The 24,050-nt window shown below is 40.7% G+C and overlaps 3 protein-coding genes across 3 annotated transcripts; 1 reads left to right on the plus strand and 2 right to left on the minus strand.

Annotated features, from left to right (window-relative positions):
* Positions 1 to 3,744: 3,744 nt before the first annotated feature.
* On the minus strand, positions 3,745 to 6,906 carry LOC311037823 (sodium-dependent organic anion transporter-like; the record flags this gene model as incomplete). The annotated part of the gene is made up of 6 exons (XM_084047112.1): positions 6,632 to 6,906; positions 6,210 to 6,328; positions 5,462 to 5,550; positions 5,152 to 5,327; positions 4,298 to 4,455; positions 3,745 to 3,935 (listed from the first exon to the last, which is right to left on the minus strand). Exons 1-6 carry the CDS (start codon positions 6,886 to 6,888, stop codon positions 3,745 to 3,747), a joined length of 990 nt encoding a protein of 329 aa, XP_083903238.1. The 5' UTR covers positions 6,889 to 6,906.
* A 1,765-nt stretch (positions 6,907 to 8,671) lies between these two features.
* sdad1 (SDA1 domain containing 1) lies at positions 8,672 to 17,646 on the minus strand. Its single transcript, XM_084046754.1, has 22 exons — positions 17,459 to 17,646; positions 17,048 to 17,152; positions 16,768 to 16,866; positions 15,988 to 16,098; positions 15,690 to 15,761; positions 15,286 to 15,386; positions 14,607 to 14,664; positions 14,446 to 14,520; positions 14,231 to 14,332; positions 13,636 to 13,705; positions 13,416 to 13,519; positions 13,051 to 13,108; positions 12,371 to 12,429; positions 12,159 to 12,235; positions 11,620 to 11,717; positions 11,146 to 11,222; positions 10,934 to 11,051; positions 10,363 to 10,454; positions 10,076 to 10,266; positions 9,451 to 9,535; positions 8,996 to 9,157; positions 8,672 to 8,880 (listed from the first exon to the last, which is right to left on the minus strand). Exons 1-22 carry the CDS (start codon positions 17,546 to 17,548, stop codon positions 8,833 to 8,835), a joined length of 2,052 nt encoding a protein of 683 aa, XP_083902880.1. The 5' UTR covers positions 17,549 to 17,646; the 3' UTR covers positions 8,672 to 8,832.
* Positions 17,647 to 19,641: 1,995 nt separating this feature from the next.
* LOC311037824 (eukaryotic translation initiation factor 4 gamma 1-like) lies at positions 19,642 to 24,028 on the plus strand (the record flags this gene model as incomplete). The annotated part of the gene is made up of 2 exons (XM_084047113.1): positions 19,642 to 21,780; positions 24,017 to 24,028. The coding sequence occupies 2 exons, from the start codon at positions 19,642 to 19,644 to the stop codon at positions 24,026 to 24,028; spliced, it is 2,151 nt and encodes a 716-aa protein (XP_083903239.1).
* Positions 24,029 to 24,050: the final 22 nt, after the last annotated feature.

A 24,050-nucleotide genomic window follows, 5' to 3' on the forward strand; every position in this document is an offset into this window, starting at 1 on the left:
ATGGAGTTAAAAATATATATGTTTTGTGGACCAGATTGATATGATCTAGAAATATCGATCTAACCAGTCAAATAAATATAGTGATGTCTTTTTGGGCCTGTACTTCAGTCTTTTAAACATGCTTTTTGTAACTCTACTATACTTTCTCTACCAAGGACATGTAGCTGGTTCCATATTTGCTATCTGGTGCCGGCTCTATATGTTTCCAATCAGTAAAAACATGTCTTGGTCAACGCTTTGTGATTAAATGTCAAATGACCTGTATCTGTGTAAGATGACCTGTATGACCGGGATATTGTCACTAATTTACTCTGTCAGCTGTCACCCTGTCACAGATAAACCTGCCACATGTCCTATGATATCGAAGGAATGACTTGTTTTTGGAACCAAAAGTTGTACACAAGGACACTATAAGATGAACAACAACTTATTACGAGGACACCCTGATGCCTGACAGCTCATCAGATATGATCTGACGTCTGAGGGTCTTAACCAATTGTTCGGATCCACCTTATATCTGATGTCCGGAATCCAACTTGTGTATAAATACTATTGCCTGTATTTGTAATAGGAGAGAGATATTTTTGCTGTACGGTGTCTCGTGGATTGATTCTTTCTCTTAATACAATGTCAACCTTTTAATTTGAGAACCGGCCTGTGTCTGTCTTTGATTTCATCTCATCCTTTTTACACTGGGTTTTTCAGCTGTTTAACTACAAATAGTTTTAATTAACATAGAGCAGGATTTACGACCCTTATCAGCTCTTTTTATCAACTTTATCAGCACCGCCTGAGTTAGTTGTCTTTTTGTCTGCAGTTATCTATTTTTTCAAGCCTTCATTTTGATATCTTTATTTTTTTTTATTCTTATTCGGTTAAAGGGCAAGACCACCTTGCCATGATGTAACTTCAAAGGAGGACAAGAAATTAAAAATAATTGCTCCATTGATTAGAAATTGAAATGCAAAATATGCTCCTCATTGACTTATATTGTACGGTAAAACAGCTCTCAAAGTCACTCTTTTTGCAAACAAAGTTGATTCAGACAATATAGAACATCACTAAACCCAGTAATGTTTTTTTTTTCATAAAAATGTTAACTTCCTGTTGATTTTGCTATTTTTATTAGGAAGAAAACCCGGACTGGCTCCACGGATCCGGATCTTTAAATAGTAAAATCTATAGGAAATTGACACTTTTATTAAAACAAACAGTACTGGGTAAAAGTAAAAAATGTACAAAAAGTACAAAATGTACTTGAGTAAAAGTACAAAAGTATTGGCATCAAAATATTCTTAAAGTATCAACAGTAAAAGTACTCATTGTGCAGAATGTCCCATTTCACAAGTTCCAAATGTATAAAGAATATTTAGAAAATATCAGATCTACAAGCTCACAATGCATCACATCGCAACGCAATGTGAACTATTTTCAAATGGCCAAAATATATATATAGCCCAGGCGTTTCGGGCCATATTTTGATGGAATCGTGCACTTTACGATAAAAGCATGAAATTTGGCACACAGTTAGAGCATGCCATAAGGAACATTTTTGGCTATAGGGCCATCGCAGATTTTTCCTGTGGTAACCATGGCAGCCATTTTCCAAAATGGCCTCCATCTGCTGTTATTTTACCAATAACTCAGGTTCTAGACCACCTAGGATCTTGATTCTGGTGACTAATCCTACATTTTCAAGGATGAGGAATACAGTGGTACTATTTAGATTTGTCCTGTGGTAACCATGGCAGCCATTTTCCAAAATGGCCGCCACCTGCTGTCATTTTACCAATAACTCACGTGCTAGACCACCTAGGATCTTGATTATGGTGACTAATCCTACATTTTCAAGGATGAGGAATACAGCGGTACTATTTACAACATGCTACTACCTAACTACATATATCTGGCATTCAGTTAATTAAATAATAGTAAACCCATCAAAATATATAATGGTGTAGTACAGTACATGTTTTCAAACTGACACATGAGAGTCAAGAATGTTTCTTTTATTAGTAGTAGTATTGCATAATTATTTTCAATGGACTATAAGACACAACAAAGGCAGAGTACTCATGAGTCATAGCCTAATGGCATATAGACCAATTATTTGTTTACCAACATTGAGACTGGACGCACAGGTGATTGTTTCACGCAATCAATTCTCAACCTGTTGTTTTGGGGTGCGCTGGTTTCAGCACACCCCAACCCCCTCTTGTGTGTTGGCTAGTGAGGCGCGTTCTAGCGAGACCTGATAGAATGGGTTTCATTGCGCGCATACTGGTTCCGCGCAGACTGGTTCTTATCAGTGTGACGTCGTCTGTTAAGGGGTCTATTCAATAAAGCCAGATAATCTACACAATGTTAGTTGCACAGTCCACCACAGTAGCAAAGGGCAGTACACTGAAGTGCTGCCTTAACACATCTGCATTGTCCACTGCATCCCTTTTTGCAACCACAGCGGAGGAGTTCTCGACAGGCCAGGCTCGCTTCTGTGTGGTCCAGTGCACTTCCCATCCTCCTGTCAAAATTAGAATCAGCTTTATTGTCAGATCACGGGTTTACAAGTGTAAAGAAGTGGATTAAATTATTTGTATTCACCTGTCTCCTTCCTCTTCCACCCCCATTCACCTGGGGATGGGAGTTCAGGGGCTGCAACCATCACCTGTCCCCAGCAGTGGCCAGCTTGGTAGGCTGCCCTCTTTGTATGTTGAATCAGTGCAGCTCGTGTTGGGGGGAGTCCATCAATAGTTCTACCCTTCTGGGTGAATAGCTGCTTCCGTGGCTGATTCACTGATGCCTGGCCACTTGTGCGGTCATAGAGCAATACCACAAATCGCTCCAGAGGCTCCATCCAGTCATCTATTTTGTCTGGGGTAGCAGCTAAGGAACTTTTCCCAGTTCCAAAAGCAACCCACAGCTCAGTCAAGTGGAGGTGTTGGGCTGACGTTACTGCCAGGACCAGCACATCCGTGTCTACTGTGCGTATTGTCACCTTGCTATACCCTTCCTTCATAGCATCTTCTAGGTGTAATATGACGCGAGTATCAGCCTTCTCATGTACTGTAGTTAGTTAGGTAGTTACTAGCATGTTGTGAATAGTACCACTGTATTCCTCATCCTTGAAAATGTAGGATTAGTCACCAGAATCTAGATCCTAGGTCGTCTAGCACCTGAGTTATTGGTAAAATGACAGCAGGTGGTGGCCATTTTGAAAAATGGCTGCCATAGTTACCACAGGACAATTCTAAATAGTACCAGTGTATTCCTCACACTTGAAAATGTAGGATTAGTCACCAGAATCAAGATCCTAGGTGGTCTAGCACCTGAGTTATTGGTAAAATAACAGCAGATGGAGGCCATTTTGGAAAATGGCTGCCATGGTTACCACAGGACAAATCTGCGATGGCCCTATAGCCAAAAATGTTCCTTATGGCATGCTCTAACTGTGTGCCAAATTTCATGCTTTTATCGTAAAGTGCACGATTCCATCAAAATATGGCCCGAAACGCCTGGACTAATAGGGCTGATGTGGTTAATGTATGTTTTGTGATAATAATCTAAATCTGCAAAGTAACTAAAGCTGTCAAATAATTGTAGTGGAGTAAAACATACAATATTTGCCTCTGAGATGTAGTGGAGTAGAAGTAAAAGTAAAGAAAATTGGAAATACTGAAAAAAGTAAAAAAAATACCTCAAAATTGTACCTAAGTACAGTACTTGAGTAAATGTACTGATCTTTTGCTATGAGCTTGACTTTGATGTGGGTGTGGATGTGGGTAGCTTGTTTGGTGTTGAAGTGGAAACAGGCTGATGATCGTTTTCAAAAGCCATGTTGGTTTCACCTCCACCGTCCACTCTAGACATATTGTGTAGTTCCTGTCCAGAGACATCAGGTGATATCCTCAGGCATGTCCGTTTGTAAATCTGATACACTGGAATAAAAACAAACACAACCCCTACAATGTGAGCTGATTGTTAGAGATACAGTATACTGTACTGTTTAAATGGAAAGGAACCACCATGTTACACAGGGTGATCAACTGGCCATTAATACTACTTAATATCAGATAGGTAGAGATTGAATAAACAAGACAAGACATACGTACAACCAGGCAATTTATGCTATCGTAGGATTGCACTTGGTGCGTTCTTTTTTCCCTCTACACCAAATACTTGTGAGCAAATGTTCATCTCTGAATAGGTATGCTAAGGATCAAGTGGTTTCAGTTATTTCTTACTCTAATATGCGATTAACAACTTTTGTTTTTGTTCATGTGTTTTCTTGTAGTGTTACCTGTGACCAGCAGCAGGCCATTCAGCAGTTGGAAGGTCCCATATATGAGGGGAAAGGTGAACATTAGAACCAGCTGCTCTGGAGGGAAGGACAGCTGCAACACTGTGGAACAGATCTGAACATTCTGGGCTCCTGTCTCCATGGCAATGGTCCGACATCTGTAAACATCAGTGTGAATTTTAATTTAAAGATAGGCGATATACCCTAATCTATACTTCGTTGTCACTTGCTGAAGATGAGCATTATCCTCAGCGAATGACACAGTCTTACGTCAAAGTAGCTATAAAGTTGCCATAACATTTTTCTACAAGGTCTGAAACTGTACTCCAGTGCCATCCTAAGTAGTGACATGGGGAAAAAACTGTTTCATAATGATGTTGTGAAAATGCTTAGGGTAAACTGACCTGTGGTTTCCTAAATGTGAGGTAATGCTTTCACTAGAAGAGATTCACTTTAATAAGCCCACTTTTTACTTACTGTCCGGCCAAGGGCCCAAAATAAGGCGGGGGGGTTGAGCTCTCCTCTACTCTTCTCTGACTGATGTATTTTTCGGATAACTTTCCTGATGTACAACTCAATTAGGGCAATTAGACAAACAGTGATGCACCGAGTGCCACGCAATGAGCTTGTAGATCTGCTATTTTTGAAAAATCATAAAGATTTGCGCAAATCTTTGAATATATATATATTTTTAAGGCCAACATTTCTAACTCAAATCTTTGCTTCTGGGGTCCCTGGAACAAAATATTTTGAAATGGGGGTCCGTGGCCAAATACATACAATTTTGCGGGTCCTTGACATGAAAACGTTTGAGAACCACTGCATAAGGCTGTCCAGGTACACCACCTTCTCACCTATGCCACGGCTGCCTGAGAATGACGGCGATGATGAAGCCAGCGCTGTAGCCAATGAGAGGGAAGACGGAGCCGATGATGAGGAGTGAGGCATCTGCATGCCAGGAACCTTTATATAGCAGAGCACTGGCGATACCCACCACCAGCAGCAGAAGACCTCCAACCACAGACCCCACCTGAAAGCAAGGACGTTTGGGGGAAATAATGATAACAGAAACCACCTTCATCTCCAGTCAAATTACAATGAGAAATACAAAAACTGTTATATAAATTGGTAAAAGCAGTATGGATTGAATGGCATGGAAAATACCTTCAATATAGTTTTTGCTGTTTCAGGCCACTTGTAGTTGACAAAAACACCACAGGCCACAGGTGCAACCAGGGTGATAAGAGTGATGCCTATGATAAATGCAACAATAAAATATATTTACAAGAACTGTAAACAGAAATGATAACATTTAAGGACACTTCCATCACTCCATGCTTCCACACAATGTTAGCTACAGAAGTTATTTAGTTACTGACTGTAGTTAGTTAGTTATTAAGATAGTATTAGATAGTAAATAAGTTAGATAGTTAGATCCAAGGCATGGTTTTGGAGGGAATTGTTTTCTCAACTGATGTGGATTTGACGTGGTATTTAGGGCAGATAAAAAGTATAAAAGTGATCACAGCTTACAATTGCTTTCCAATGTATAATTCTGATGGCCCAGTTAGCAGCAGTGCTGTTCATAGGTTGATGCAGGGATGCACAAACCTTTGACATAGTAATATTGATCCATGCTTGTCACTACTCAACTCATGTAGAATGTATTCATGTTAATTAATTGAAAATTAATTAATTAATTGTTTTACTGCTGACAACAGCCATATTTTTCCAATAATTTGATGTATATGCTTGTGATGCATTGTGCTTTACTACCCCTATCAAAGATACTGCAGAACATACAGGATGACACAAGAACAGAATGTCACATTGTTAACATCTTCCATGAGACCACAGACACTCCAGAAGGCTATAGACTAAAAGTATGGAGAATAAAGAACATATTTCCTACCCATGTTCAAATATGGAATTGTAATTTGTCCTGCCTCCACCCAGACATGAGTGTAAACATAGAGACAGAGTGGCATCATGCCCAGACCGAGCACCGTGGAACAGCTTGTCATGGTGATACTACAGCAAGAGAAGAATAAGACGTCAATAACAACACAGGTACCTATAGTGCTAGCAAAGGACACATTTCCTGAGAAATACAGGTTGCATCCATTTGTTACCTACTGAGCTTACATGATCTGCCTTCACATATCTGAATTTAAACAGGCATAGATGCTTTTGAATTACACCAGGTTCCACCTCTGCTCAGTCTATTACAGTACATCCATTAAAGACTATAGGTTAGTACATGGTAAGAAAAATTATAGATGGTAAAGCACTAGAGATGGCTGACTGTGTGAAACATTGACCTTCCCTCTGTACCTGAGGTCCATGTCTCCATCCATCCAGTACGTGATGATGTTTGAGATGACCCCTCCTGGACAGCTGCCCATGATGATAATGGCCACTGCCTGGACAGGCTGCACGCTGAAGCCAGTGGCCAGCAGATATGCCGTCAAGGGCATCAGACCAAACTGGCACACCAGGCCCACCAGGATTCCCCATGGCTGGCGCAAGTGAAAGCAGAGCTTGGACACCTCCACGGTGCAGCCCAGGGAGAAGACCACCATGGCCAGCATGAGGGTCAGGACCACACTGAGAGCCTTCTGGAGACCTTCGTCTCCCCCGAGGTCCACTAGGGATCCATTCCCTACCGATACAGATCCACTGCTGTTGTTCATCGTGGTCAGTCGGGTAATAATGTAATAATAATACGACTTGAGATGGGGAACTCAAAGGGAACACATGATCCTCCTCCTTGCTCAGGCTTCCCTCTGCATTCTTCAGCCTGACGTCTTCTTGCCATGTTCTACTCCCTCCGCCTGGTCCTGTGGAATGCACGTTGCCACTGGAAACCAATCGGATTAACCCTTCTGGTGTTTATTACTTACAGCAGTGATTCTCAACCTTTTTAATTGCAAGGACCCCCAGTTTGAAATGCATGAGGCCACAGAACCCCATTTGATATGATTTTAATCTCTAGCGGGGGACCCCAATCTACACTGAACAATCCTCAGTGTTAATTTAACTCTGAGAGTGTACAAATGGAACCAAGTGCACCTGTAAGGGTGAGAACCCAGTGACTTACACTATAATGTATGGTTACTTAATGTCACAATGCCACATTGGCCATTTAATGGTGTAAGTAAGTGTCTGTTACTCAGAGTAACTTCAAAACAGTAGTTCCAAAGACTATCATTTTCAAGGCAACTCAAGTAGAAACTTTAGTTGTCCGCCAGTATCTGTACTGAGCTGCAATCAGTAATTCTAGTACCTATGCAAGCATGCAAGATACTGCAGGCCCAAACACACAGGATGTCACTGTTTAAGTGCAACTCATAACACATAGATAATGCAGGGTATACTGTATGTATTTAATTTTCCCTTTAGGACTCTGCCCAGCATAAAGTCTGTCCTGTCGTTGTCTATCTCAATCAGTCATTATGAGTCACATCTTCCAGCCACCTCTGACTGCAAATATATATGTTCTGTATATGTTTAATAAACGTCAGAACCTGTCATGTGATACTGCCTGGCTGGTGTCATCTTGTTTTCCGCGTAATTCCACTGAATCATCACAAACCACCCTTAATAGAGGGAAGGGAACCTCTTAGGTTAGGACCACAACTGAGGTCTATTGAATTCACAACCTTTAGATCAAGATAATAGATCTACTCACTATGCAGCACTATGATGTTGATGATTAGATCTTTTAAATAAATGGTTTCAGTTTCTTCTTAGATTGTAAAGCACAAGATAATTTGCACACCTGAAACAAGCAGATGCAGATCAAGTCACTCATCTTTAAATTGAATGTGTACGTCTGTCTGTCCTTTGCATATCTCAAGAACCGTTCAACCAAATGACCCCAAACTTACCGTGTCTTATTCTATGGAAGTTGATCTTGGCTACACATTTCTGTAAGCACCTGGGACTCAAAGGTTCTGACCTCGGTCTGAGTGGAGCTCAGAGGGGGTACTGAAACAGCCGAACATTCCTTGTATCAGGGCCTCAACCACATCTCTGGTAAAAAGGAGGCAACAGCCTTAATTGAAATAGGGCAAACGGCAACATGTTTTAAGTTAACCTTAAACGGTCTTCATCGGGGCGACCGCTTGAGGTGAAAACAGGTTGACATTTGCCTTGATCGTTTTAATAAAAGGAGTTTCCTCCTTTTTACCATCGAGTTACTGGATCCTGGATTCGGTAATCTACAAGCTCACAACAAGTTAACTCTGAGGACACCAAAGCATAAAATAATGGTTATAGCTACAAATCTAATACCAGCAGAGGGAAACTTCTACATTCTGCTTGCAAATGAATTTGCCATTATATGACGTATGAGATAAAATGATATATGAATTATTATTACATGTCAAATTATTTATTTCAGCACAGTTTAAAGGCAAGGAATACAATACAACATCTATTAATATGTTTATAAAGTACACAACCAAGATCTTGCAAAATATGAGATTGTGTTAATGTAGGGTTTGATGGCGTCTTCGCCATCTGCAGATCTCCTACTTGTACTGTCTCTTCTTCTTCAGGAGCGCATCTCGCAGAGCAATCTGGATGAGGGAGACAGTTGACGACATGTTTTGGCAATCAAAGCAACATTACCAGCAGTACGTTTCCAGAAGATAAAAGCAAAATGCAGAGTAGAATACATTCTTGTTGATTTACCTGTTTATCTCTGAAGGAGCGCTTGCCCTTGGTCCGAACGTTTGTGCTGTGTCTCATCATCATGAAGTTCTTCTTCCTCTTCTTCTCCTTGTTGCTGGTGCTGGCAAACGGGTTCAGTTTGGTATGCTTCTTGGCAAACTCCTTACGGTCTGTTCTCCCAGCCTGAGAAAATGGCAGGTCATTACATACTGCTTACTACTGTACAGACAAGACCAATCTCAAATAACACATGCATGAGCATTTCAATGAACCAATTATATCCAATATACCTATTTATACTACGAAAATAGCCGATCTACAAGCTCACTACTAGAACCTGGCTCACAAGGGACGCCAGGTTGAAACTGGTTAAATGGGGCAGTTATAAGGATGACCCCTTACAGTGAAGTGACCCAATTATGCACCGACGTGAATTATTGTACAATTAATAATAAACATTATAAATATATAGTTACCATTGCTGTTGCCAGTCTCGTTTCCTTGTCTGGTTTTGGTTTCTTGTGTAGTTTCTCAATATCCCTCAGAGTCAATATCTCCCCTCTGAAAAGTGTGTCATAACATTTTAAAAGTAGACATGGAAAGCTCACCTATTAACACTAGGGAATTCAAATCATAGTTAAAGCTGCAATCCGTAAGATTCAGGTACTAGCCGGGATTCGATCCACAGTCCCAGTTGTGAGTGCCAACACGTCTATTGCTAAGCTAAAAAAGGAAATCTGGGAAGGTGAGTATTACCCTCTGACTTACATGCAATACCACTTGTCAACCAGTAGATGTCCTACCAGGGTCTAAATTTCTCAATAGAAGAGCAGGTAGACCACCACCACTGCAGTTGTGTTAGTTACAGCATACTGTTACATAATGTTTTATTCACACCCCCCCCCCCCCCCCCTCAAACCTGGATTGCAGCGTTAAGCACCAGTTGGAAAGAGCCAATGTAAACTGTGATCTTACAGCAATTTCTGCTTTTTCAGATAAGGTTTTCTTGAATATGTACAGAGCAAACGCCAGGAAATCCTCTGAAAATACATGCATGCATAAAACTTCACAGTTCATCTAAATTATATATACGCCACTAACCTGGCATCATCCTCGTCATCAAGGACAACGTTGGTCCTCTTCTGGCCCTTGCCTGGAGCATTATTGACCTCCTTAGCCATCTGGGCCAGTCGAATCTTCTTGAAATCATCTTGAGTGAGGAGCCTGCTGCCACTGACTGCTGCCGCTTTAACATTCCGGTCCTCAACTGGTATGAGTTGGAGCTTCTCTGCCTAGAGCAGACAAACAAAATGTCATCATCCTCTGAATCAACTATTAGACCAGGTTGGAGCTCATACTGTCTAGTCGGTGTGTTCATTCATTCTCACCATTTCTCCTGTGTCTTCATCAGAGGAGTGATGAACGTCCACCCATTCACCATCCTCATCCTCATCACCTATACTGGCACTCTCCCAACCATCTGTTGGAAGTTTGAAAAAAAAATCAGCCTTTAACCACTAAAAACTATATAGTTAAATGGTAAATGGTGAATTTATTGAGCAGCTTTATCCAAGGGCCCAGGGCCACAACGAAGACAACTAGGTACAGTACATTCCCTTGGTCACCCATGCCTTCGGTGTCCCCCCCCCCCATATATATATCAGTGATGCTCAAAACCCTCATGTCAAGGAGCCCCAAAATGATATGTATTTGGCCGCAGACCCCCATCTCAAAACATTGTTCCAGTGACCCCCAGAAGCAAAGATTTAAGTAAAATAAATCACTTTAAAAGAATATATATTCAAAGATTTGTACAAATGTTCACTATTTTTCAAAAATAGCCTTTTGAATAGCCAAATAGCCAAAGTATAAAATAATGCTTTTCAGCTAAAAATCTAAAAGGACTTTCCCGGTCTTCATGGGTTAATATAATACAGTATATCATGAACAGCTCCATACCATCATCTCCCTCTTCCTTCTCCACTTCCAGGACCTCCGCTCCAGGGATGTAGTCTTTAGCTTGCATATGTCCATAGTCTTGGATCGTGGCTTCTGCTGACGACTCTGTTGGTCTCCCCTATAGACAACAAAGAGAACAGTTCGGTTTAAGTCAGGATTAGTTGAGAGTGTGTATGGGGAGTCTGTAAAAAATAAAATGTTGTTTTCCTCACCCTGTCTTTCTTTTGCAGCATCTGTGGGTTCAGGTTTCTGAAAAGCTGTATGAGTCCTCTGGCAGACATCATCACATCTAGAAAAATTTAAGGAAAAATAAAATCTCACGACTTAAAGTTAAACCTAATGTGTGATTTGTGAACCCCCCCCCAAACTAGCACTAACACAATATGTAAAATTATGATGTTTTAGTAATATTGCTATTGCTGTTCTACATACTGCCAACCAGGTGAATAAATCACAGATTGAGGCTTTAACCTTTGCTTTTATATGAAATATAACTTTGAGAACCACCGGTATTGTAATTGTAAAGCAGACGTGAAGTCCACATGCCAGCTCTGACAGTGTGATAAAACCGGTTCCTGTTAACGGTTCCAAATGTGATCCGTTTCCTCAATGTTGGATCCAGTTCCACCCGATTCCTCCGGTTCCGGATCCCAACCCTAATGATGCCAGTTATTGGACCCACTCACTCTTGTCTTTGTGGTTCTTGTACAGCACCAGGTCACGCAGCAGTTCTTCAGTAATGGCCAGGGGACAGCGAGCTACCACCTCCTTGATGGCATTGATGCTACACAGACAGGTCACACATGTCATATCATGTCATTATTTTTTGCATCAAGTGCACTTGTTAATTAAAAAAAAGCTTATGGTTTTGCATGAATGCATTTCAGAACAGCCAATTGTGTGTGCTTTTACTTCACATTTCAATGCATTATATCAATTAGAAAGTTCTAATAAGACACTGTTTACAGTAGGGCTGTCCCCTCAGAGTCAAATAATTAGTCAGTTTGGTCTTAGTCCACCACATCTTTGTTAGTACATTTGTATGCCTTTTTCATGCTGAATGAATTATTTCTTGAAAAATGATGGCCACATCTCCTGTAAAATCTAGATGACCCTTACATTCTACCGGTCTTAGTTGACAAATGTCGAATAAGAATATCTTTAGTTGAGGACAGTGCTGGTCCATTAGACCTTTGATGACTGGTGACAATTAAAACAGACGTACCCGACAGTCATCACCTCGCCAGAGTTCCTTTCTGTCACAAAGTTGTTGGCAATAGTCATGATCACAGGTTGGATGGTCTGCAGAAGTAGAAATTCATTCACAGCATTAGATTACAACGCTTATGTCAAGTGTACTTTGGTTAGTTGGACTTCCATATGCATGTACTATATGTATATACAGTGTACCATGTATATATATTGATATTACTGTACCTCGGGAGGCACTAGCTGGTGGGTCGACTGGGCGGCACACAGGAGGATCTTGGTCACATCTGGCAAGAAAATACATTTTTACAAATGTTCACATCAGTACGAAATGCTCACACGTGCTGCTGCATTCATACTAGCGACAACAAAGCTTCAAAAAGACCAAGCGCAGTGAGCTACATTGCTGCCGAGTCATAGTTGTTGCTCAAGCCACACTGCATAAATGAAAGGGCCAGGGTTAAATAGCACAGGGGACTGTTAACTGCTTAAGCTCTACAAAAAAAAGCTGTTGCGTTGCAATGCGCTTTGAGCTTGTAGATAAGACTATTTTTGTTATTTGGAGAAAATGTTTGCCTGTAACCTGACAACGACAGGTTGAAACTGGTTAACAGCTATAATGAGTTTTCCTTCCATTAACGGAATGGATCAGGAATTGTGTTGAGAGCAGGGTTGGGAAATGCTGAAACAAAAACATGATTGTTTGATGCTTCACTGCATAATTGGAGGGCAGAAAAAAGGTGAGGCAACCTCAACTTAGATTTTTTTTGCGTGCCACACAAGCGTCAGGCCTCAATTTGTAGCTTCATGACGCTGGCGTCCATTGAAACTGCCTTGCAGCCTGGCGCTTTGTCACCGCTAGTGTCAACACAGCATGAATGTACTGAATATATATTATTTATACTTGCCTCTTTGATGGGGCTGGAGAAACCTCTGGATGAACGGATAATAATTGAAAAGGAAGAGCTGTAGAGGGGAAATAGCAATGTGTTCAGGTTGGTGCTAAATATACAAGGAAGATGTAGCTTCACAAGAAGACAACTGTTCATGTGTGTTTTTCAGTAGCATGCTGCTATCCTGGTGATGATTCATCTGCTGAAATGGCCTAGAAAATAACATTACAAATACATTCCTGGTTTTCTCAACCTTGTCAATATAACAATCAAGGAAATAATTTTCCTTGATTTTAAAATTACACCTAAACCTGTAAACAATTATCCAGTGTTTAACTGTACCAGAACTGTCCAAACTGGCCGATAGTTGCATAACTTACCTCATGAATTCCAACCAATCTGGATATGAGCTCCATCAGCATGATTTTCACCTCAAATCTCTCTTTAGAGTCTTCCAACTGCTTTAGGAGTTTCTCTGAGAAATCTAAACACAAAATCATTATTCTGAGGTAAGATAGATGTCAGTGTTATGTATTTTGCCACCAATGACCGTGAGCAATCTTCGGGTGTGTGGATAAGTGAACATACGCTATACGGTACCTTGAGGATCATGAATCAGGTGAATTGCAGAGAAATTGAACACTTCTACTTTCTTCTTCTTCTTGTGTTTCTTTCAAAGGAATACATAAGCATATAGTAAAATACAAGTATATGTTTGTATAGGCAAACACTGAAAACAGAAACTGCCAATGCTATGTTCAGACTGGCAGCCTACATTTAGGCCACATTTCTGGCCTACCCAGATTGGAACCAGATTTCTTTTATCAAGTCTGAACAGCTAAATAACACATGGAAACTGAATTCTGCTCATCAGATTTGAACCACATTCTTAGGTGGTTAAAAATGCGATTGAACTGCAATGTTTTGTATGTACTGTAGGCTGAAGCCTTAGGTATAATGTGTCGTACAACAGAGTATAAATCTTGCATTACTCATGCCTATGTTGTTACATCGTTACCACAGCAACCAAAGCAGCTAGGGAAACTATTTCTAAATACATCTGATCTGATAACTTGCAAATAACAAGGACAGACAGGCCTAAAGATCGGAAATGAGAAACACATTTTGGATTTCCCTACAGTCTGAACAAAGCCTAAGTTGCGAGTCAAGTCTCTGTGCTTAATTTCTGAGGTACCGTGAGGACTTTCATGGCATTTTCCATTTTCTTCTTGTTCTTGGAGCTTTTCTTGCCGGTAGAGTACCTCACCATCAGATCTCTGGCAGTTGGTCCGTCATCCTATAGATAGGGGGACAATAAGGATTCATTTTTTGCATGAAGTAATGTATTAATATTGCTTTGATAATGAACACATTATGGTAACGACTTGATGAATCATCCATGTTACTTGCCTCCGACTCTTCATCACTGTCTTTCTGCTCTTCCGCATCTCTGCCCAGGAAGAACTTCAAACCTGCTACAAGGATCTGCACAGGAAGAGACACTGTGCGTTCAGTTAAAGTCCTTATTCAGTAGAATAAGGGAAGGACTTGCTTTCATCATGAGGACTTACCTTTGCTACCTTCGAGAAGCAGGCTGTTGTGATAACATTAACTGTCTTGGCATCATTCCTATAAACACAGCACAATACGTCATTCATGAGTCTTTCTGTAACACCTTTACATACCTCATTTTACCACGGAAGACAGATTTTATACTTCATCGTACCCCAGTGCCGAGTGCATTGCGTTGTGGTTGTGAGCTTGTAGATCGGCTATTATATTCTATAATGATATGCCCCAAAAAGAGATGCCAGGGTTAATGTGGTTAAACCGGGAAAGCATCCGTGTCATTTTAGATTTTAGCATTGGCTATTCAGAAAGGAATCTATGATCAAAGAAAAAGGGCCCGCACACTGTCTGGAACTTTTATTAAATAATAAAGGGCATTCTTTTTGCAAGGTCCAGACAGTGTGCGGGACCTTTTTCTTTGATTTGATATCATAGATCCCCTTCTGAACATTTGGACCTTCCTAGTTGTCCTACGCACTTGTCACTAGCCTTTTGCATCGGCCTTCTTTTAAAAGCGTTCAAAAATAGCAGATATACGAGCCTGTACATCTGCTATTTTAGATTCTTTTTTTTTTTAAATCTTGAAAGTTTGAGAACTACTGATTTAGAAGGCATTTGTAGAATCTGCCTCAGGTCTTAATGAGTTAAATCCTGACTCACAATACAAGACATGTAGCTCACCATATGTTCCTTTTGTAGAGCTCCGCCATCACATCTAGAGAGATCTTAGCTGCTATAGGGTTACTGTCTCTCAGCATGGTGTACATGAAATTCTGCAAAGTCTGGAACATATGCATGAATAGATATCAGTTATATATGAGTGCACTCAAAGTACATATACATGCAAGTATAATATTTAGAAGCAGGAACCATGCACACAACACCTTCAAGCCAGTCAAAGTGTGCTACAGTATGATATTCTTAATCATCGCCTTTCTTATTGTTGTTATTTCTGCTACAATGTTGAGGACCCAAAGATTTTACTTGCATGTACTCGTTTATCAGATAAACCTCTCGAAAATTGAAGTCGAAATACTATAAATGAGCACATTGGGAACAACATAACGGTGTGCGTGTTTACTTACCGTGTTTACTTTGTTGTTTTTATGCTTTGCATTAATGTTTTTGATATCTGAGACAATGTGTGTGTATAATGTCTGTGGAGGCAAAGAAAATGAATCATTAATGGTCAAAATGGAACAAAGGAAATCGCATAATACAGTGGTAATTTTCCCAATTTATACAGGTACCCAAAGTAATCGTGCCATTAAAATGTGTTGCTCATTGTAATATTCTAGACAAAACTTTTGTCTAGAATTTACCCCTTTGAAAAGGGTAAATAAAAATACTACTTTTACTTCCAGGGTTCAGAGGTTCTCTCACCTGTCTGAGAAGCTTGTCGTGACATCGCAGCAGCTCAAAGAAGAGCTCCAACAGAGAAGTGGGGTTTATCAGGTCCTTGTTCCTCAGAAGAATCAGCGCTTTGCAGAGGGTCTGACAGAGAAAGCGGGATATATAGACATTACAAATGGGGCCTGGGCACAGACTTGTAAAAGCTCCCCCCACCCCAACACCACGATAAATATTTCCCCGAATGCACATGCATAGGCTGCACAGACCACCAACACCATATTAACACAACCTGCATCTAAACAGGATTTTAGATGGTGGGTAAAACATGAACTTAAGGTATCATGATTGATGGTTTCTTTCGTGTTCATCAACAAAGTAAACATCTAGATTATTCCTTCAGTTTTTAGTAGTACTTTTGTTACTCTTACTTACTTGTTCTGTTACTTACATGAATGACTAAGCCCTTGCTTAGATAAATGCAAAGTTAATAACAGTGACAATTCATACAAAGGCTCTCGCTAGGGGCCCTCTAAGCTCTTGGGCCCCTGGGTCTGGTATACCCGTGCGGTAATACACCCCTGATTAGGGGCTGGGGGAACCTTCCCAGAAAATAGCCGATCCACAAGCATCACGACACGTTGTGAGTTGTTGTAGATCGGCTATTTTCTGCAAAAACAATTGGTGAACAGGGGGAAAAAAGAGTACGGTGCCAACTCAGTTCTGTCTTACTAAGTACAGAGGATCTAAGTTGTTAACAGATAGCTATAAATGTTATGTTATTGTAACTTATGGGGTCCTATGTTGTCTCACCATCCGCAAGTCATGCTCCAAGACTGTGTGATGATTCAACAGCAGTTCAGTCAGATCCTGAGGGAAGGTGGACAGCTGCTGCTGATAGCAGTGTGCAACCTGGGAAATAAAGGTGCATTACAATTTCTACCACCACTGTAATGGTTAGTGTTACACATACACAGGACAGATAGAAAGTCCACCACACTGATTCTAACAGCTTTTAATTGAATAGACCCCCCAAGTCCACACAAATGGAACCAAATGGACCCTTACGGGTCCAGTAGTTTACCACACACACCTGTGCAAGGAACATAACCAGCTCTGCCAGGACTTTGTTGGGCTTGTCTGGCTGTAACTTGAAGATCTGAACATTGGACTGGTAATGTCGATACTGTTGTAGAAACTGGGAAATTGGAAGATTAATGGTCAAACCTGCCAAACGACAAAACTTGTACAAATATCACTTCAGATCAAACTCACTTAATGCTACACACACTTGTGTACTGAGTACACAAGTGTGTGTAGCAGAGGTGTAAAGTATATTTACTTAAGTACACTTTTGAGGATTTTTGACATACTTTTACTTTTACTTCTACTCCACAACATCTCAGAGGCAAATATTGTACTTTTACTTAAGTGTAAAATGTGAGTACTCTTTCCACCACTGGCTAACACAGCATTAGCTAAAGCCAGCCTGATAAACACCCACCTCTTCCACGTAGGACTGTGGATCCCTCTTGATGAGGTTCTGCAGCTGGGGCAGGTTGTTGGGCAGTTTGTTGTTGTGTCGGCCAGACATGACTTAGGACAGAGTTACACGTGTATATTTAAGAAAAGTCTCTAAACTTTCCAGTGATCCTCATGCGTCGTGGCTCACAGGGAGGCTGCCATGTTGTTTTGGTGTGGTGATGCTACAGTGTTGCCAGCCAGGTTCTGTGAGAGAAACAAGCAGCCAGGTCTAGGAAAACAAGCCCAAAAGAAGCAACACATGAGCCCTGGTCCAGAGCGTTAGAGAGAACTCAACTCACTAACACTCTGGACCAGGGCTAACTTTAAACCTATATAAAATCCTATTTGAAAATAGCAGATCTAAAAGCCAACAACGTGTCACAATGCGACGTGTTGTGAGCTTGAAGATCTGCTATTTTCAAAAGCTCTTACAATAAAATGTGGAATATTTGGAATGTTTTTGAAACATTCTAACACAAATGCTCCCTGGCACAAAACATTTTCATGAATATATTGGAGAACCACTTGTTTAAATAATAATGAAAAACATTTAAACAAGCCCAAATAAGCAACTACACTTTAGAAACAAGCCCAAAATAAACCGCAACCCGCAACTAACAATATTTACAAGCATCTTACAGAAAAACAAGCCCAAAGTCGCTTATAATAAGCAGACCTGGCAACACTAGTGCTGCTCTGTTTCAAGTACGGAAAGTGAATGTGGACAAACACTATGGCGCCGCTTTGGCTGTGGCGGCGAAACTAATTAGATTAATTCATTATAAATAATAAATGAATTAAATGAATTCTTATAAATGATTATAAATAAATGAATACATATCCGTGGGATAATAAAGGTAGCTATATATCTATCTATCTATCTAAATTGATATGAAAGAGAACTCCAAATGTCCAATAAATTATAAATAAATAAATAATATTAATAATAAACTAGTATAAATAAATGAATAGATATCCTCGGGATAATCAAGGTATCTATATCCATATATCTAAATTGATATAAAAAAAGAACTCCATCCATATGTCGTCTTGAAAATATTCATGATTAGTGTCTAAAATTGATCTGCGATTTCACCTTTTGGCACAACAAGCCAGGCCAAACTGACGAAGTTTGTTTACATGCATAATTACAAATTATTCTACAGTTTTCTAAAACATTTTTTTTGTTTGTTTTGTTTTTAAACCATGATCATCAAAACCCAATAATTCAGGGTCATCAGAAAACACAAAAAAAATATTAATTTAACCAGTGGTGTAATGTAACTAAGTAAATGTAATTAAGTACTGTACTTACAATTTGGAGGTATTTTTTACTTTTAGTGGAGTATTTCCAATTTAAAAGTAGATCTTCTTTTACTTTTGGTACTTTAAGTACATTTTGATGCCAATACTTTTGTACTTTTACTCAAGTAAATATGAATAACAGACTTCATAACAGACTTAGTCTTTTTCTTGTAACTAAGTATTTCTACATTGCAGCAATGCAGTATTGATACTTTTACTTAAAGTAAAATGTGCGTACTTCTTCCACTGAATCTAACGAGCGAGTATTTAATAGGATTCTCCTACAGACATCGTAACGTCCATCAGAACACATGCAGTAAAATATGTTATTATTTGTATTTAAATGTCCATACCTGATTAGTGTTGCCATATTTTTTGAGGGAAATAAGCAATCAGGTCTAGGACAACAAGACCAAAAGAAGCAACTTGCATGCGCTCTTTAAACCGTGGGCCGTTTGAAAATAGCAGGTATAAAAAAAATCACGAAATGTGACGCGTTGTGAGCTTGTAGATCTGCAATTTAAAAATATATATTTACAAGCAAGTTAACAACTTGACAGAAAAAGAAACTCAAAGGCGCTTATAATAAGCCGACATGGCAACAATGTACCTGACGTTAACTCTGACGTTGCTTCAGTTCAGTGTACAGTGGGCGTGTCACGAATTTCCTTCGCTGAAGTAGCGCTGATTGGATGCGCTTGTGTACAACATCACGCGCGACCGCTCATTGGACGCGCGGTGTTTATTTTCAAAATGAAACAGCCAATGTGCGACAACGAAGTCGTTGGCGCTGTTCTGGATGAACGTCGCGTATAAAAGCAGACCGCAGCGACGGAGAGCTCATTCTGCTTGATGGTGATGGTGATGATGGACATGATCATGGAGAAGATCAACTATGATAGAGGATTCCTTCTACAGTTACAGTTCATCAACGTCAGCATGATCAAACCCGAGGGCCTACCAGTCATCACTGATGTAATCCTGGACAGAGTCAGCAGCAGGAAGCCCCTGGGAAAGCCAAACACCAGCCGGCATCTACCAGGAGGCATGGACCATGGCTCTGATTTCAGGCCTTCCACTGGAGAGACAGGCTGGAGAGACAGACCACTTCGCCACTTCTCCCTGTCCATCGATGTGCAGCTTAACAAGGCCAAGGAGGCCTGGAAGCCTTCCGGCAAGAAGCAGCAGAGGCGTGAGGAGGTCGACGACACAGAGGAGGCCAAGACCCAGGATCTGTTCAACCGAGTGCGTGGCATCCTGAACAAGTTAACCCTCCAGAAGTTCCAACAGCTGACGAAGCAGGTGAGGGAGCTCACCATCGACACGGAGGGCCGGCTTAAGGGAGTCATGGACATCATTTTTGAAAAGGCCATCTCAGAGCCCAGCTTCTCTGTGGTCTATGCCAAAATGTGCCATTGCCTTATGGAGCTCAAGGTCCCCAGCGCAGATAAGCCAGGAGTCTGCGTGAATTTCCGCAGGCTGTTGCTCAACCGCTGCAAGACAGAGTTTGACAAGAAGCAGAAAGAGCTGGATGCTGCCCAGGGGGAGGAGAAGCAGCTTTGCAAAGAGGAACTGGACCATTACAAAAACAAGGCCAGGAGGTGCTCCCTGGGAAACATTAAGTTCATTGGGGAGTTATTTAAGCTCAAGATGATGACCGCGGCGACCATGGACAAGTGCATCATCAATAAGCTTCTCATAACACATGACGAGGAGTCCCTGGAGTGCCTGTGTACACTTATTTCCACCATTGGAAAGGACATGGACTTTGAGATGGCCAAGCCTTGCATGGGCCAGATGGAGAAGATCGTCAAGGAGAGGAAGACCTCCCCCAGGATCCGCTTCATGCTGCAGGATGTGTTGGACCTCCAACAGAATAACTGGGTGCCCAGGAGAGGAGACCAGGGTCCCAAGACCATCGAGCAGATCCACAAAGATGCTGAGATGGAGGTGCAAATGGAGCAGTTGAAGATCCAGCAGACCCTCATCTCCAAGGAGTCAGTCAGAGGCTCAGGCGACAGATTGGGTGGAGGCCGGCCCGGCGGACGGGGCTCATACACCCCACGACAGGGAAGGGTGGCCAAGGGCTGGAACAGCTACTCCAGCTCCACCAACAACCAACCCAACCCTTCACTACTCAGCAAAATGACCAAGACTCATGTTCTTGACATTAACAACCATCTGCTGGCCCCAGGAAACAAAGGCTATAAAGGCAGCAGCGTTGGAATCAGTGTCAAGCCTGCTGACTCAGAGCTGGGCATCCGTCCAGCCACCAGCACCCTGAACAGACTCTCTGATCTGCAGCACTCTTCAGGCTCCTCTCTTCACTCAGACAGACTATTGGCTCAGGACAACAGCCCTAGCAGAGTGCATGCCAGGAGCACAACAGAGAACATGAAGCAGGAGGCTGCTCCTAACCCCCCACCTCCCCAGACCCCCACCATTACCAAGTCCGCCTGGACCGAAGAGGAAGTGGAGAAGAAATCCACAGCCATCATCGAAGAGTACCTCCACCTCAACGACATGAAGGAGGCACTGCAGTGTGTACAGGAGCTGAACAGCGGTCAGCTGCTCTTTGTGTTTGTGCGGAATGGCCTGGAGTCCACGCTAGATCGCAGCGCCATCGCCAGAGACCACATGGGGCAGCTGCTGCATCAGCTCGTCAAGGCTGGCATAATGCCCATACAGCAGTACTACAAAGGGCTTCAAGAGATCCTAGACGTGGCAGAGGACATGTCTACAGACATCCCACACTTCTGGCTGTACCTGGCTGAGCTGATCACTCCCATGGTCCACGAGGGAGGTATCCCCATGGGACAGCTCTTCAAGGAGATCTCCAAGACTCTCATTCCTCTGGGTATGGCTGGAAACCTGTTACTCCGCATCCTCATTCTACTCTGCAAAGCAATGAGCCAGGCAAAGTTGGGAGACATGTGGAGGGAGGCGGGCCTTAGATGGAAAGACTTTCTGCCAAAGCACAAGAACGTCAACACATTGGTTTTAAACAATGATGTACTTAAGTTACTTGTAAATATCAATTAAATACCTCAATAATTTTTCAATCATCATATAATATTGTGCCGTTCATAACTTACTTGTAAATATCAATTTAATGCATAATAAATTGTCTAAAATGTTTAAATGTGTCTGTAATATGTATCTTCAAGGTTTAAGGTTTCTTTATTGTTAAGTGTTGTGTACAGTTTCAAAACAGTATAATAATTGTGTTAGACATAGTAGCAGCATTAATAGTAATAATAGTTATCATACAGTATTATAAACACAGCACAACAATAGAATATTCAGTAAATAGAATAGTTTGACCATTGTACTTGACCATTGTCAATCATTTTTCAATCATCATATAATATTGTGCCGTTCATAACTTACTTGTAAATATCAATTTAATGCATAATAAATTGTCTAAAATGTTTAAATGTGTCTGTAATATGTATCTTCAAGCTTTAAGGTTTCTTTATTGTTAAGTGTTGTGTACAGTTTCAAAAGAGTATAATAATTTTGTTAGACATAGTAGCAGCATTAATAGTAATAATAGTTATCATACAGTATTATAAACACAGCACAACAATAGAATATTCAGTAAATAGAATAGTTTGACCATTGTACTTGTACTTTATTATGCATAAGAAATCTTGGGGTGATTTCTTGGTATGACCTCTGTTTCAACATGTTTAAAGGGAAGTAACTTAGTGTTATAAAGGGTGTTAATTAGGGCATGGTATTGTGGAACAGTGGTGTAAAGTAAGGACATTTATTTACTTAAGTACTGTACTGAAGTACAATAGAGGTTATTTTTAGTACTTTAACTTCTACTCCACTACATCTCAGAGGCAAATATTACTTTTAGTGCACTACAATTATTTGAACACTTTAGTTACTTTGTAGATTTGGATTATTATTAAAAACATACATTAACCCTATATACATTTTGGCCATTTGAAAATAGCCGGTCTACAAGCTCACAATGCATGCAATGCTACATATTGTGAACTTGTAGATGTGCTATTTTCAAAAGATCTTTTATACATTTGAAAACTTGAAATGGGACATTCTGCATAATGAGTATTTACTTTTCGTACTTAAAGTATATTTTGATGCCGATACTTCTGTACTTTTAGTCAAGTTCATTTACGAACAGGGGACTTCTAATTGTAAGAGAGTACTTCTATATTGCAGAATTGATACTTTTACTTAAGTAAAAAATATGAGTACTTTTTCCACCACTGCACACACTATCATAGAAATGCATGTGAGATCACTCAGACACTGAAATCATGCCATATGAATGAATAGTAAGTCTCTCTGAGTCTCTCTCTCACACACACACACACACACACACACACACACACACACACACACACACACACACACACACACACACACACAGTATAGAAAATACAAGCCACACTGAACACATAGACTACTGTACCTCACATAATCACATTTCATGGAGTTCAGGAAGAATTCTCCTTTTTAATTAGTGTGTGGTGGATCATCATAAAACTCACAATCAAGCATGGAAATCACTGGAATAAATGTCATTCTCATAGCATAAAAAGGAAACGGAACAATAGATCAGATATCAAACATGATGAAATGTGTGAAATATATACATGATACATGATACATACATGTGGTATAGTATGGTACAGTGGGATGAGGCAGTAAAACGGAAGCAGTAATGTACAAATGGTGCATGGTTTAAGGAAACATCTATAAAATGAGGCTGTTAAAAGTTGCAGATTCCAGATGTCCAGTTCCCATACCAGGCAGGCAGAGATGCTCTCGGTGGTACCCATAGCTCTCCATTCTGATCAAGCAAAGATCAACCTCAGATTCAGGGAAAAACCAGAAAGGAACAGGACAGGAGACCAGACCAAAAAAAAACCACAATGTCTTACAAGCTATAATATGTGGGGGAAAAGTCAGTTCTCCTTACCCATGAACTCCCACCAATCCTCCAAATACATTCAGCTGTTAATGTTATAGTGGAGTACCACCTAGTTCTCTAGTTCAAACTTCTTAGTTCTTAAATTCCCCCATTTCAAAAAGCAAAGCTGGAATTGTTGTTCTAAAAGCTCCACCTCAAACACTTAAGGTTCTGGTCCAGATTTTCTAAGAATAGTCTTAGCAGCTGACTGACACGTTTTTCATCCATTCACTCACAGAAATCTTAAGACCTTTACTGCCTTTATGTCTGTATGTCCCTTAGACGGAGGTCTAAGGGACATACAGACACTGAAACA

This window comes from Gymnoscopelus microlampas, assembly GCF_963454915.1.
Source record: "Gymnoscopelus microlampas genome assembly, chromosome: 21".
Lineage (NCBI taxonomy): Eukaryota > Metazoa > Chordata > Actinopteri > Myctophiformes > Myctophidae > Gymnoscopelus > Gymnoscopelus microlampas.